Source organism: Octodon degus, unplaced genomic scaffold, assembly GCF_000260255.1.
Source record: "Octodon degus isolate 3935 unplaced genomic scaffold, OctDeg1.0 scaffold00215, whole genome shotgun sequence".
In the NCBI taxonomy this organism is placed as follows: Eukaryota; Metazoa; Chordata; class Mammalia; order Rodentia; family Octodontidae; genus Octodon; species Octodon degus.
In genome coordinates, this window is record NW_004524791.1 from 1789785 (window position 1) to 1804463 (window position 14679).

The window sequence follows — 14679 nt, forward strand, 5'->3', positions numbered from 1 at the left end:
CCACACTGGAGCCTGACCTGTAGCACGTGGCAGGGCTTGGCACCTGGGGAATTTGCCCTGTGCTACTGCAGAGGTTGGCAGACACACGCAGCATCCTTGTGGGCAGCCGGCCGTCCCCTTCCAGGCTGCAGGCCCTGCCTGGTGGCATCCAGGCCCAACAGTGGGGGATACCCACACTGCCCACAGGCTCCCCAGAGCCTTTGGTATTTTGGAAATTAGTAGAAACCATTTATATGCCCAAACACTAGAAGCGGACTACGCAGTTTAGAGAATTTTTTTAATCAGTACTTCTCTTCAATGCTGAAGGGACTCCTCCAGTGGAGAAAGGCCCCTCAGACAAGCCACAGGCCCTTCATAGAAAATGCATTCTCTTGAAGTTCTTTCAGTAGTGGTAAAACTTACAGCCACAGTCTCTGCACCCAACTGTCCTTACAGCTTGTGGTCAGGGCAACCACCCTTCTCGGGCTGCCTTCTCCGACAGGGAAGTGACAAAGACGTCAGGCTCAACCCTGCACAGAATGCCAGAAACGGGGGCCAAGCCCTCGAAGCTCGCTGGAGGACCCCAGAAGAATCCGGGAGGGTGAGCCCTGGTGTCTCCCACCGCCAGGAGGACAGTGCTGCTCTGCCCAGGAGGGTGCCCCTGCTCCGCCCCTGCCTCTCCACCTCCCAGGGCAGTGTGAACACAGGGTCCCCGCCAGAGCTGCTTGGTTCTGCAGTGGGAGTGAAGCTGGTCGGGAGTTGCCAGTGAACAGAAGCTAGGACCATGGAAATTTTTTTAAGGCCAGTCAGGGAGAAATTAATTAGCAAAACACTGCATGGCATGTCCTCAGCTGATCTCTAGGCGAAGGCACCACATGACTGCCAGGGGATCTCTCAACAGCGGGGTAAATCCCAAGCACCCCCAGAGGAGGGCTCAGAGCGGCCACCAGGGGCCTGCACTGAGAGAGGGATGCGCATACTGCAAGTCGGCTCAAGGCTGAACAAACCACAGGGCAGGAAGGGGGCAGATTTCAAGAGTCCCTGTCCTTCCAGGGACACCGATGGCAGCAAGACCTTGGTAGAGTCTAAAAATGCTGGCGTTAACTGCAGGGAAACCATGCTGAAGACACGTGGGCACTCAGCATCCCCACACTGACAGGACACTGCAGGGTCCTGAACAGCTCCCGGCCTCTGACAAGCAGACCACGTTGGAAAGGCTTCACAGGGTGCCAGAGTGGCCACACTGCAGAACTGTACCTGCACGCACTATACAGTGAAACGACACCAGCACCCCACAAGTGCCGGGCAACTGGGCACGGAGCAGGTGCAAAAGAGGGGCAGTGGGGGAAGGGCACAAAACAACACACAACTCCCAGGAGTTCTGATCTGGGGGCAAATCCTCTCCACACCCACTGGGGGGAACCACGCCCTCACCACCTCCTGGGCCCTCACAGGCCATGGCCACATCTGCTCCGCTTACCAAGCGGCTGACAGGTGTAGCAGGACACCCCACCCGCGCTCGTCTCATCTGCTCAGGGGAGAACGCCTGGCTGCCGCCCAGATCTTCCCCTGGAGGAGCCTGTGCTCTGGAAGAAAGCCAACGCGCCGAGGACACAGCTCCTGCCTCCACCCCACATGCCCTCGGCCTCTGCTAGTCAGATCACTCTGCTCACCCACTCTTTCCTTTTCTCTGTTTTGACATGCTCAGCTTTTTCCTTAATGGCTACCGACAATGTACAGGAATATGTTACACGCTATACAGAAGGTGTCTGAGGGGCCGGGCAGGGAGCCTGGCGAGAAGGCCGCATTTCCAAGTGCATGCTGCTTCCATTCACGGTGGCAGGGCCCGCAAGGGGCACTGGCTGGCGAGGCGCTCAGGACGTGAGGGACTGGATGTTCTTGAGCATCTCATCAAAGGCCTGCAGTGACGGCGCGTCTGCATTCCGGAAAGCGGCCTGGACCCGGCTGTACAGGCTGAAGGACTTCAGCTCCAGCCAAATGAACCCAAAGCGGTCCTCATCGAACAAGATAAAGACGCCTGGTGTGCGCTCTGGGCTGGTGAAGCCATGGCCAGCGATGAGGCCTGTGCCATAAAAGCTGGAGAGAAAAGAGGCACAGCATGAGGGGAGAGGGGGCCTTGGGCATGGCAGGCACCCTGGGCATCCCAGAGCACCCTTCTTGCCAGGCCGGTCCCCACGGTGTGCGCCAGGCACAGGCCAACAGAGTCTGAAGAGGACCTGTCTTTGCAGGGGTAGCTGGAGGCCTGGTGCCATCTTCACCAAAGACCAGCATGGCCAATGTCCTGGAGGTAGAGGCCTGGGCTCGGGGCTCCTTGGGGTGCTCGTGGGCTGAGCCCGGGGCTGCTCAGATCTGGGCCCTGAAGACCACACCATCACCCCACCTTCCCCAGCTGCAGCAGGAGCCCTGGGCAGGCACATGGGAATTCTGCTCCAGGAACACAGCAGGCCAGTGGAAATAAAGATCTTAACTTCTGGGATCGTTACAGCCCTTAGAGAACACAGACATATGAGAAATGGAGCATGCAGCTGACGCAGAGACCCACTGGCAGCTCTGAGCCAGGCTTCGTTTAAAACACAGCCCTGGGGCTGGAGAGATAGCTCAGTGGTCTAAGGCACCCGCTTAGACAAGCTTAGGCAAAGCGCAGGGACCACACTTTGATCCCCAGAACCACATGCTGCAGTAGTCCCGCCCCCAGAGTGGGCTGAGCTGGCCACCAAAAAAAAAAAAAAAAAACAGCTCTGTGTCTTGTGAGGACTGCGTGGCCCTGGCAGCAGCAAGGTCAGGGCTGGCCTAGAGCCTCCCTCTGAGGCCCTGCAGGGCAGGGGAAGAGGGGTACAGTCCTGTAGTTCTTAGCTGGGGAAGGAGATGCCCAGCCGGTGCAGGGCAAGCGGTGGCCACCAGCACAGAGAAAACGCCACCACAGGTATTCCCGGCACAGGTCACAAAACAGCAGAAGGGACCCAGCACAGCTTTCTCACAGGGCAGAGAACCGTCCTGCGCTCCAGCAGAGGTGACTGGCAGCCAGGTCGCCACAGCATGCTTGGGACCTGCGCGTGGGCCGCAAGCTGGCCACGGGGTCCTGGGAGCGTGACATGTTCATAGAAATAACAAAGCTCTTTTCCTTCATGGCCATTCAAGAATTTTCAACAGCTGAAATCACCCTGGAAAGCTATCTGTAGGCCTCTATCTGCAGAATCAGCCCTGTCCTTCTTGCATAAGCAAAGAAAATGATTTCCCCCATAAAGATCACTGCGGGGGGCTGGTGAGATGGCTCAGTGGTCTAACGCACCTACTTAGAACAAGCTTAGCAAAGCACAGGGACCGCGGTTCAGTCCCCCAGCACCACATGCCAGCCAGCCCCGCCCCCTGGTGGGCTGAGCTGGCCACACACACGCACACACACACACATAAATTAATTAATTTAAAAAAAAAATCACTGCGGGCCTGGGACAGCAGCCATCCAGAGGCAAAAGGGGACGGACAGAACCACAGCAGAGCCGGGTACCTGCGGTACCAGGAGATGGATGTGTGGTCCTGACCGGGCCACAGTGCTGCAGCGTGCAGTCGCACACAGCAGCTGTGGGCAGGGCTACCCACCAGCACCGAAACGTGGTCAGCATAACTGGGAATGGGAGTTTTCATTCCACTCCGCTTCCAGAAACGTTTAAACAGCCCTGGAGTGCAGGGAACCGGGACACACGAGCAGGGGAACAGGGCCCAAGGTGGCAGCCGGATGAGAGCACACAGGAGGAGCCAGGCGAGGGGAACTGGCAGACCCTGGGCCCGCAGGAGGCCAGCAAGGACAGCGAAACACAGCAGAGTAGGGTGGAGGCGGAGCAACCGCAGGACCTGGGGCCACATCCAGTGCACAGCAGTGGCAAACACCAGCCACGCGGAGTGCCTGGACAGGCTTCCGACAGGGCTCCTACGGGACGGACCCTGCCTCTTGCTGTCACCTACCAAGCTGGGGGCATTCTAGCTTGCCTGTCTTCACCTGGCCAGCTACAAAGCTGCCTCAGGAGCGATACTGCGTGTCCCATGAGACATGCAGAGGAGCCACTGCACAGTCCGGGCCGAGGAATGCCACTCCAGCACTAGGCCACGGGGCCCGCCCCGCGCACGATCCTCACCACATGCGGCAGCTGCGGGGGTAGTCCTCGTTCCTTGAGCTCACACCCATGGGCAGCACGAAGGGCTGCCCCTTGCTGGACTGGTCGGGCTGCTCAGCCGCAGCCGCTCCATCTGCTCCATCCGAAGGCTTCCCGCCGCCGTCCTCACCAGGCCCCGCCTCTGCCTCCCTGGCCGGCTGCTCCTGGGCCAGCACAGGATCCTCACCGGCCTCCCGCTGCTGCTCCTGCCGCACCTGCTCACCGACCTCCAGGACGATTCGCGAGAGTTCGTTGAAGTTGCGGAGATTCTCGACATCAGGCAGCTGGATGCGGTGCCTCAGATCAATCTCCACCGTCTGCTGCCCGGCGGGGATGTTGGGGTCCCCCTGCGGAGCATGGCAGGCACTCAGACACCAGAACACTGCAGCGCTTCCCAGCCAGATGTGCCCTGGCAGGCGCACGGCGAGGCCTATAGACCAGGCTTCTGATGCCATCCTTGCAGGGCCCATCTGGGGTCTGCCAAGATGGAACCAGGCAGCCTGCTGGGCACCCGGGGACCACGCACATCCCGCCCGTGCTCACCTGTGCTCGAACCCTGGGGTGGGAAGCGGCAGCAGGCCCAAGGGCAGCCCAGACTTGCGTACCAGGGAGGCGTGGCTCCTGAGCAACTCAGGAATGCCCCAGCCCTGCAGCTATGTGGGGACGGGGAGTCAAACCTGGGGTGGGTTGAACCCCACCCTGGCTCCAGCCCCATTCCATGAGGCCAGCCATGCAAACCTCCTAGAGCCCGCAATGATACAAACCGCCCGCTGCGGCATGGGTGCCACCAGTTCGCCACCACTGCACCAGGAGCTACCTGTAAGCACTGGGCTCAGGGGACAGGCTGCACTCCTCCAGGACATGGGAGCAAACCACCCCAGCAACTGCTGCATGACGTCAAGCGCAGTGTGACAGAGACCCCCCCCAGCCAGTGGCCTGCTAGACCCTGGGGAGGGCTGTTCCTGAACTCACAGCTGGCTGCCACGGACAGCTTCTCTCTACTGACCAAGCCGGCACACCCACAGCTGTCCACACCCGCACGTGTCACCTGGGCAGTGTGGAACCTTCCTACCAGGCCCCTGCAGAAGCCTATGCTCAAGGCACCCGGAGGAGGAGATCAGGCGGGGCCACCTGTGAGGCCCCAGCCAGCCCCAGCCCTGCAGGTGGCCAGGGCTGCACACAGCATGCAGCCACTGCAGACACACACGGACCTGGAACCGTGTACACTGGGGGCCCTATGCCACCAGCGCTGGGGGGGCCTGACAGCTTCAGGGCCGTGGACCACAGTGACCCTCACATGTCACGTTCAGTGACTGCATGGACAATCGGACAGAGCCCAGCTGGCAGTGACAGCGTAGCAGCGCTTACCGTGATCTTGGTGCCCCTAGCACGGTGGCCGTGGAAGCTGAGCATCACGATCTCCAGGCCATGGCTGCCATAGGTGCCCTTGAAGAGGCCAGGCTTGATGAGGTCGTCAGGGTGGCTGGGCGGGAGGTAGATCCGGCGGTAGGTCAGGCAGTTGCTGTGGGAGCGGGCAGGAGGCCATGGGGGCTCTGCTCAGCCGAGCAGGTACCCAGCATCCTGGGGTGCGGCACTCAGCCCCGGCACGGCACCCTGCGGCTTCGCAGGCCACCCCGGCAGCAGAGTGCAGGGCAGCACCTGCTGGCCGAGGCCTACAGAGGGGCACACAGCACAGCGGAGGGCGTGCGGGGTGGGCTGACTCACTCACTCGTACTGACTGGTGTAGATGAACTTCATCAGGATGAGCTCCTGCATGTGCTCGTGGAAAATGTCCTCCAGCGTGCGGCCCCACTCCTCCCTCAGCCATGTCCGGAACTCCTGCACAGAGGAGGACACTGTCACGGGACAGGAGTGGAGGAGGGGGCTGCTGCTGCGACAGCAAGCGCCTGTCTGCCGCAGCTGAGGGGCCTGCTGCACTGAGGTGCGCCCGCCGGGAAGCCAGCGGCCAGGCCACAAGGGTCTGCGAGGCTGGGCAGCAGTCAGGGACAGGAAGGGGCTACAAGGACCCAGCACCACACTGCACCACTCAAGCCTGGTGCTTGGGCTCCAGGGAGGGTGGGCACATGGGCCCCTGTCGGGAAGCCCTGCTGGCAAGCCTGCCGCGGCCACGACCTCGCTGCGGGCAGTGTGGCCTCACGCAGCCTCGGGGCCTGGCACAGTGTCCTCTGGGGCCTCCACGGCCTTGGCCCACTCTCTGCGAGCTCGAGCACAAGCGTGACGGGAGCAAGGGCTCGCCGCTCTGGAGCTCTCGCATGCCCCACATCTGCGGCACCCAGCGCACCCGGCACGGAGGCGTCTCATTCCTAGCCCTGCTGTGCAAGCCTCTGTGTGCCTCGCTCGCAGTGGAAGCCCTGACTCCTTGGCACGGCTCCACACTGGAGGCAAAAGCAGCCTACGGAGTAAAAGGAAACACACCATTCCTAAACATTCGGCTGTTTTAAGAGTTCTGCTGCCCTACTCCAGGAGCTCAGGAGTCCCCACAGGGGCTGACCCATACGAGAGCCACAAGGTCAGCAGCCGGAACCAGCTGGGTTTTCAAGCACCAGCAGTACAAACTGGGGAAATGAAAGTTTTAAAAATCCTCTTTATTATTCACTCAATAAATTTTTTACTGATTATGTACAATGTGCTAAGCATAAAAAAAAAATTAAAAAAAAAAATCCTCTTTATTGCATCCCAAAAGCTTGAGACAAAAATGAATGTTACAGATTATGTGTACCAGTGAGACCTCTGCTCTGGAAGCCGCAGGGCAGAGCTGAAGGCACACAGGCGGCCTCCGGGGCAGAGGCGTGGGAGCAAATGGTGGGGCCCGTGGGCCAGGACGTGCAGCCAGGGCCCTGCTAGGCTACAGTCTGAGCTCTTCCTACCCCTTACTGTCCCAGACATCCTTAGCAACCTGAGAACAGGTTATTTCATCAAAGCTGGGGAGCCTCCAACCACAGAACTCAGGAGCCCCTACCTCCCCATTTCCTGTTGGGCAGCTTCCCGTCACCGGCACAAGGTAACAGGCACATGCCACTACATGACAGGTGCATCTGGCTCAGGCCATGGTCACTGATCCCAACAAGAGCGTCATGCAGGAGGGTGTGGTCAAGGACAGCTACTCTGCCGCGGCATCCAGGAAGCAGAGGACGAGCCTGAGAGCAGGAGCCAGGGCCAGCGTCCGAGGCCATGTCCTCATACCCTCCCCCACACAGCCCGCAGTGCACTGTGCTCATCTCCCAGGCATCTCTCAAGCCAGTCGAGCTGGCAGGCGGTGCACTGGTCACTCCCACTGCCGTTGGTCGTCATCATCACAGCCAGCACGGTAGCGGCAGACGCAGCTGGCAGCCCCACTGATCCGGTCGGGTTTCAAGCCAAGTGCACAAGCTCCCTAGAGGGGAAGGAGTCTTCGCCCAGAGGTGCTCAGGCAGCTGGACACTACTGGGGCACGAAGACACTGGGACCCCCTGCCTCATAGCACATGCAGGACGCGGCCACCCCGACACAGACTAGACAGAAAGCAGGCTGCTGGGAAGCCGCCAGTCCTCTGCTTCAAGGGGAGACACCACCGCTGGGGCTACAGCAAAGTCTCTCAGAACACAGCAAACAACCAGAAAGGCAAAGAATGAGACAAATCAGACCATTAAAATTAAACTTTCGGGGCTGGTGAGATGGCTCAGTGGTCTAAAGCACCTACTTAGAACAAGCTTAGCAAAGCACAGGGACCGCGGTTCAGTCCCCCAGCGCCACATGCCAGCCCGCCCCCGCCCCCGCCCCCTGGTGGGCTGAGCTGGCCACACACACACGCACACACACACACACACACACACAAATAAATACATAAAATTTAAAAGTAGATAAATAAATAAATAAATAAATGGAGACACATGCCTGTTCGTGGGTTGAAAGTCTCAACATTGTAAAAAGATGGATTGTTTTCTAAACGATATACATGTCTAACATAGTTCTCATAAAAAAAAAATTAAATTAAATTAAACCTTCTATTACAATGACTGACCCCTGGCAGGGAAGATTTAAAACCTCAACCATAAACTGGGCGTGGTGGGGCACACCTGTAGGCAGCACTCGGGAGGCTGAGGCAGGAGGATGGTTGCAAGTACCAGCTCAGCCTGAGCTACAAAGTAAGTTCAAGGCTACCCTGAGCTGCCCAGTGAAACCCTGTCTCAAGAAGACAAAAAAACTCAAACATACAAATGAAAAAAATGGCATGAGCTGAGCAAAGACTTTACCACCACCTGCAAGCTGCCGGCAGCTGGGTGCCATCCCCGTGCCCAGTGCACAGTGCAAACCTTACCTGCCTGGCTTGAAAGGTCAGAATCACCAGGAATACCACCAGGCCCCACTACTCAGCACAGAAGCCCGAGTCCTTCTCTGCAAGCCCTCTCACAGGAGGAAGCATGGACCCAAATTACACCACAGCTAGCTCTGCTGGCACACGCCTGTGATCCCAGCACTCAGGAGGCTGAGGCAGCAGGACTGCTGTAAGCTCGAGGCCGGCCTGCGCTACACAGTGAGACCCTGTCTCTAAAAGGTGGGTAGGGACATCGAGAGCCTGGACACAGACCGAGTAACTTATTCACTACTGGGCAACATCCCCAGCCGTTTTTTTTCTTTCCTTAAGACAGAGTCTGGCTAAGTTGCTAAACTTCTCAGGCTGGAATCAAATTCACGACCCTCCTGCCTCAGCCCCTGGAGTGCTGGGACGGCATGGGGGCCCTCTGGCAGGGGTAACCCTCACATCGGGCGGAGCTGCCCCTGTGCAGCCCAGTGAGCTTCATCCTATCTCAGCTCATCTTCCCAATGCCCTGGGGGCTGAGGGGGCTGAGGGGGCTCCTGGAGCCACTCAGGGAACACCAGTGTGCCCCACTCTTCCACCTCACCTTAGGGTCAGGGTTAGACACCCAGGCTCGTGCTCACAGACAGGGCCTTTGGAAGGTGACTGGGTCGTGGGGTGCTGTAGCTGACTTGCTCTCAAGAAATGAGCTCTGGTGGTCAGAAGAGGGGGTCAGCTGAGGTGTGACCCGGAAGGATTTCTCTCCCTTCCCGGCTCCTCCCTTGGTGCCCCTACGTTTCCTGTCCACCATGATGTGAGCACCATGCCGTCCCGCCTTGCAGCCCACCGATGCTGGACTGAGACCTCCACAGACTGAGCGCCACAATGAACCCCCGTGCGCTGGGTGCTGGGTGTTGTGTCTCAGGGAGGGAAATGACCAGGACCCTCCCCGTCTGTTCTTCCTGGCAGGCACCAGACCTCAAGGGGCTGGTCAGGCAGGGCCAGGACCAGAAGATGATGGCGCAGCCTGGGGATCAGTACTTCTCACAAGGACCAAGGCCACAGAAACACAGGACAGTATACTTGGCCTCGCTTATAGCAGGAGAAACAGCAACAATCTCAACCAGGGGCTGGATGACTACAAAGTAAGTTCAAGGCTACCCTGAGCTGCCCAGTGAAACCACGCCCGGTTCTGGGGCTGGCACGGCACATCTAGGTTCTGGGGCCCGCACAGCACGTAGTACCAGGGATCAAACCCCAACCCTTGCTCTTGCCAGGCAAGCCCTTAGACCACCGAACTAGCTCCCCAGCCCCACTTGTCTTTTTTATTTAAGGCTTTGCCATCCACTCAGGGAGACTGCAGGCCTGCTCAGACCAAATAATTAAGGGCTGTCCTTAACGTGACATCACAGTTACATATGTGCTGTTACAAACACCTGTACACAATCACTTTTTTTTTTTGGCAGAACCCGGGATTGAACTCCGGCCCTTGCGCTTGCCCGGCAAGCACTTATCCTACTGAGCCATCTCCCCGCTCCCCTATCACATTTAAACTCACAATGTTATCAATGAGAAGCCATCTCTGCTACTTCACCTGCCACCGACTTGGGAAAGCGGGCATCGTTTACTTTTGAGGGTCCCAAGAAGCACACACGCTTTTGCCCCGCTGCTGAGTTCTGTGGCTGACGCAGTACCACTGGCAACCACTTGAGAAATAGAAGAAGCACAAGCCACCCGGAGCACCCTGCACCTGCCAAGTGCAAGCTTCCCCTGAACAGCTTTGAGACTGCAGTATGACTTACACCTTTAAAATTCTAAAACGTAAGAGCCATGTGAAAACACTTCCATGACAGGAACCACGGCATCCTGGCTTCCACCGCGCAGCCATAACCCAGAGGCCTGGGCCATGAGGTCCACCAAGGCAGGGAAAACGTGGGCCCTTGGCCATGGCCTTAGGTGCCTCCCCACGCCCCTGGGGAGCAGCCAGTGTCACCCCTGGGGGGAGCTGGGTAACAGACGACCTCCAGATGCCTCATGCACGCCCACTCCGAGGGACTCCAGGGCATGCCTCCACAGGGCGCTGTTTCTGTGAGCCTGTCAGGCTGCTTTCTGCAGGGGCAGGAGGAGCTGAGTCACACCAAGTGAGAGCCAAGCTGGCCGCACAGTGGCAGTGAGACCACACAGCCTCACGCCTCTCCCCTCCGCTCACCACAGCCAGCCAGCCCAGCGCTCTGTGGAATACACAGCCGGGACTGCATGTCCCCGGGGAGGCTCACCTCCTGCCGCCCTCCCGACATCCTATGGTGGTCCGTCTGGTTGCACTTGGTGGAGAACTCGTCCTTCTTCACTATCTTCAGTGTCCCGGTGAGAGGAAGAAGGACCATGAGGAACAGCAGGTTAGTCTCAGCCCGTGACCCACCACGGTGCCCCCCCCCCCATGTGTAGCCATGTATGCCCAAGACAGGCTCCAGCAGGCTGTCTGGGGGCGCTCAGAACCATCCAGGCAGGCCTCACTGGTCTGTACAGGCCTGCAGCTGAGAACGCCCAGCACACTCGACTGGCCCCTGCCCAGGATGGCACAAGACTGTGGTGGCCACAAAGAGCCACCCCTTGCCTGCACGCCCCGTTGAGGTCTCAGGGAGACCCACCTGGATGTGGCCATTGTGGGGCCCCTTGTGGCCGTACATGCATTCCACTGTGGCTGACTTCCGCTCCATCAGGTGGATTCGAAACAAAGGCTTGAACCGCATGGGGTCATCCACGTGGGGGTCGTGGGGTGGCAGGTACATCCAGCCGATGATGAACAGGCCATCCACCTGGAGGAGGACAGGGAAGGTCACTCGCGGATGCCAAACTAGGGCCACAGGCGACAGCATCTGAGCCCAGGTCCTGTGGGCCTGAGGTGAGGGCTGGTGGCCTAGAGGGCCCAGGCGCAAGGCCCCAGAGCCACCTGATCCTGCCCTCCAAAGCCAGGGATCCAGAGCGAAGGCTGCAGAGGAACACACAGGTAAAGCCTGGCCACTCAAAGTCACCTGACAAGAAGTTCTGAGTTCTCTGTGCTGTCACAAAGATAGGAAGTAGGAAGCTGTACCCACAGAAAGAGCACTGAAATCCCACCCTGTAGTGTCCCCAACTCACCACCACGTTCAGGAGCCCTCCGTACGGCCCAATGTCTGGCTGCCACAATCCCAAAATGTGTCGGTATCGATGGAGCACTGTGAGGAGAGAGGGGCCGGGCATCGACTTAGAGGCGGCCAAGGAGGGAAGGGGGGGGGCACTGAGACCCTGAGCCCTTGGCTCAGGAGTGCTGCGGGGAAGGCAGGGGATGGGGGTGACCCTCATGCCCTGCACAGGCATGGCACGCTGGGTGCTGGTCATCTGCCCATGAAGCCTGTGTGCCCACTGAGCAATGAGGGCAGGAGTGCGCAGATGGGCGAGGGCACAGCCTGGGGGACAGCTGTCTGCATGAGCCCGTCTGTCCACCCCCCACTGCAGGGCTGGGGTCTCTGCAGATGCCGGCCACAGATGTCCTGGGCACTGACTGCCACAGAGGGCAGGGAGGGAAGACAACCTGGCAGGCCACAAAGGGCCTGGGGACAGGCAGCAGCCAGAAGGTCACTGCCTTCTCTGGCAGAGGGAAGGGAAAGAGCCTGGCCTGGGGTGCGCACAGCTGGGGGAGATGCCCCCACCCCAGGCCCAGCCCAGCGCTGTCACTCAGGAGGGCTTAGAAGGACCCGCAGGACGCCGGCCACCCGACCCACGCAGGGCTCCCCTTCAGATGCGTTCATGGAACGGTGAAGGCAGCCTCACTCCGCACAGCCATCCGCCATGGGTCTGGGGCTGCTAACACGTAGGTCCTGAGCCATCAACACACACCAAGCCCCAGACAGCGCGCTGCCTGCAGAAGCGGCCAGGGTGAAACACGCTGATGACGGCTGTGACTTGTGACAGAATGTGAGTCAACACAGGGATGGCAGAGGGTGGCGGGGTGGCCAGCCAGCCAGCCACACGACACCAAGTGCTGCAGAACACGAGGAAATGGGTGTTCACTGTCTAATTCTTTCGTAAAATATTGGAAAAATAAACACCACCAGACAGCATGTCTCTCCTCCTCTCTCGTCTCTCAACTTTACTGCCGCAACCTCCAGCTCTCTGCAAATGTAACACGACGCTGGAGCCTCTACAAGGCCCACGCAGGCGACGCACCCATCACTCACGCTAAGTCCAAGCCGGGTTCCCTGTTTTACTGAAAAGCAGCATCAAAAGAGTCCACAGCCTCCCAGCGGCCAGCAGCCCAGGCCCCGCACAAAGGCAAGCATCAGGCGGCCCACCGCTCAGGGAACCCCTCCCAGTGCGCAGCCGAATGGCCGAGAGCACGCTGGGCAGGCGGCACAGCTTTCTGACAGGCACAGCCACCAGCTGCTGCAGGAAGGGCTGCTCTCAACAGTTCAGCCATACCAAAAGGCACCCTCAAAACCCAAGGTTTTCCCAGGAGCAAACATGGTCAAAAGATCGGAGGGGCGGGGGAGCTAGCCCAGCCCAGCGGGGGACGCGCCTCAAGTGTAAGGTCCTGAGTTTGATCCCCTGTACCAAAAAAATATACAAGTTGAGGAGTCTGGCCAGGACCCGCTGCCACTGTAGTGGGTAAGAGTGGCTGGGAGTGAAGTGTGGCCTGCACGGGCCACTTCTGGGCGTCCACGTCGGGGCCTCAGATGGCCACACTGTGCTTCTGTGTCTGGGTCCCCAGACAGCAGCCCCCCACCAGCACCATGGATGGGGTCTGGGAGAAGAGTCTGTTGTTAAGGACAAAAAATGAAAACAGGGGGCCGGGGAGATGGCTCAGTGGAATAAGTGCTTCCCTGTCAAGCACAAGGGCCTCAGTTCAATCCCCGGTTCCACAAAAAAAAAAAAGAAAACAGTAACATTTTGTTGCCATTTACAGTTGAGAAATTAAAGAAATTGAAGTTTATTTTTTAAAAATGCTACAAGTCACATAAATTGAATACTGCACGCTATGATGGGGGGAATGTCTCTCATAGGTGAATTTTAACTCCGTCTGATGGTACACTGAATTATAAATAACCCATGAGCAGGAAACTCTCTCCTTCACCTTCAACTGATGTAGCAACCGCAGAGCACTCCGGCAAACAGGCACTGCAAGCTGGCAAGAACTGAGCCTGCAGAGCAAGCCGACTGGCCCCACCACACGCCTGCAGAGGGGCGCTCGTGCCACCTCCCGGGGCAAGCCAGGAACTCACCCCAAATCTGTGTGCTTCCCGCCCTGGGGTGTACCCAGCCCCAAGACAGAGCCACCTCTGAACCAGCTGGGGCCTCACAGCCCAGGGCTGGCAGGACACCTGCCTAGGCCTGTGGCTCTCTCCTGTCCAGGGCGGTCACTGGGTGAGCGGGTGTGACCCTCCAGCACACTGGCAAAAGCGGTAGTTAGCTGGGCAGAACTCAGCTCACATGTTAAGGATGGGAAGTAACCGAGGTGTCACCATGGTGGCCCCACTTCACTCAAGCAAAACTGCAGAGGACAGGGTCTCACGGGTGGCTTCTGCATACAATGCAAGACCTCGTGGCCCGGCCTCTGTGAGGCCGCCCCACCCAGCACGCTCGCGGGAGCAGTGTCTGTGCTACCCAAGGCGGTCCCGCTTCACCCAGAGGGGATGCTCGTGCCGGCTCTCCAGGAAGCAGCGGCATTGCCGAGCCTGGCAGCGGGCGGGCCCGTGAAGCCCCGGTGCCCGGTCACACACCAAGTGATTTTCGGTCACTGTCCACACAACTTGCCGCCAACACGCAGCCATAGGAGACATCAACGCAGCACCCAGAGCAGCTGACCCAGCGTTCCTGGGTCCCTGCGGACTCTGTGGCCAGGATCCACAGAGCTCACCCCTGGCCTGAGCTGTGCCAGCTTGCTCCCCTCGAGTGCACCCCACATTGTCTCGGGCAAAGGCTGTCCATCCTTTCTCACACAGCAAAGACAGACCTGGCATTCCAGGGGGCCCCAGGGCTAGTCCTGGCTAGCTATGTCCAGGGAAACTGGGGATTCACCCAGATTTGCTGGATCTCCCCAGTGTCTGCAATGTGTTTTCAAAACTGCACCAAAGGTGCTGGTGAGATGGCTCAGTGGTCTAAAGCACCTACTTAGAACAAGTTTAGCAAAGCATATGGACCACAGTTCAATCCCCAGCGCCACATGCCAGCCAGCCCCGCCCCCTGGTGGGCTGAGCT

At 59.0% G+C, this 14679-nt stretch overlaps 1 protein-coding gene across 2 annotated transcripts in view; it reads right to left on the reverse strand.

Annotated features, from left to right (window-relative positions):
• Positions 1-289: 289 nt before the first annotated feature.
• Fbxo31 (F-box protein 31) overlaps positions 290-14679 on the reverse strand; it is a 32531-nt gene continuing 18141 nt past the window's right edge. For both annotated transcript variants that reach the window (XM_012517808.2, XM_012517807.2), the window contains 7 exons: positions 11584-11660; positions 11094-11261; positions 10722-10796; positions 5878-5987; positions 5517-5670; positions 4131-4495; positions 290-2076 (listed from right to left, as the gene is read on the reverse strand). In XM_012517808.2, the coding sequence (XP_012373262.1) occupies positions 1854-2076; positions 4131-4495; positions 5517-5670; positions 5878-5987; positions 10722-10796; positions 11094-11261; positions 11584-11660 (1172 nt within the window). In that variant the 3' untranslated portion in view covers positions 290-1853. The remainder of the gene's footprint in view (positions 2077-4130; positions 4496-5516; positions 5671-5877; positions 5988-10721; positions 10797-11093; positions 11262-11583; positions 11661-14679) is intronic.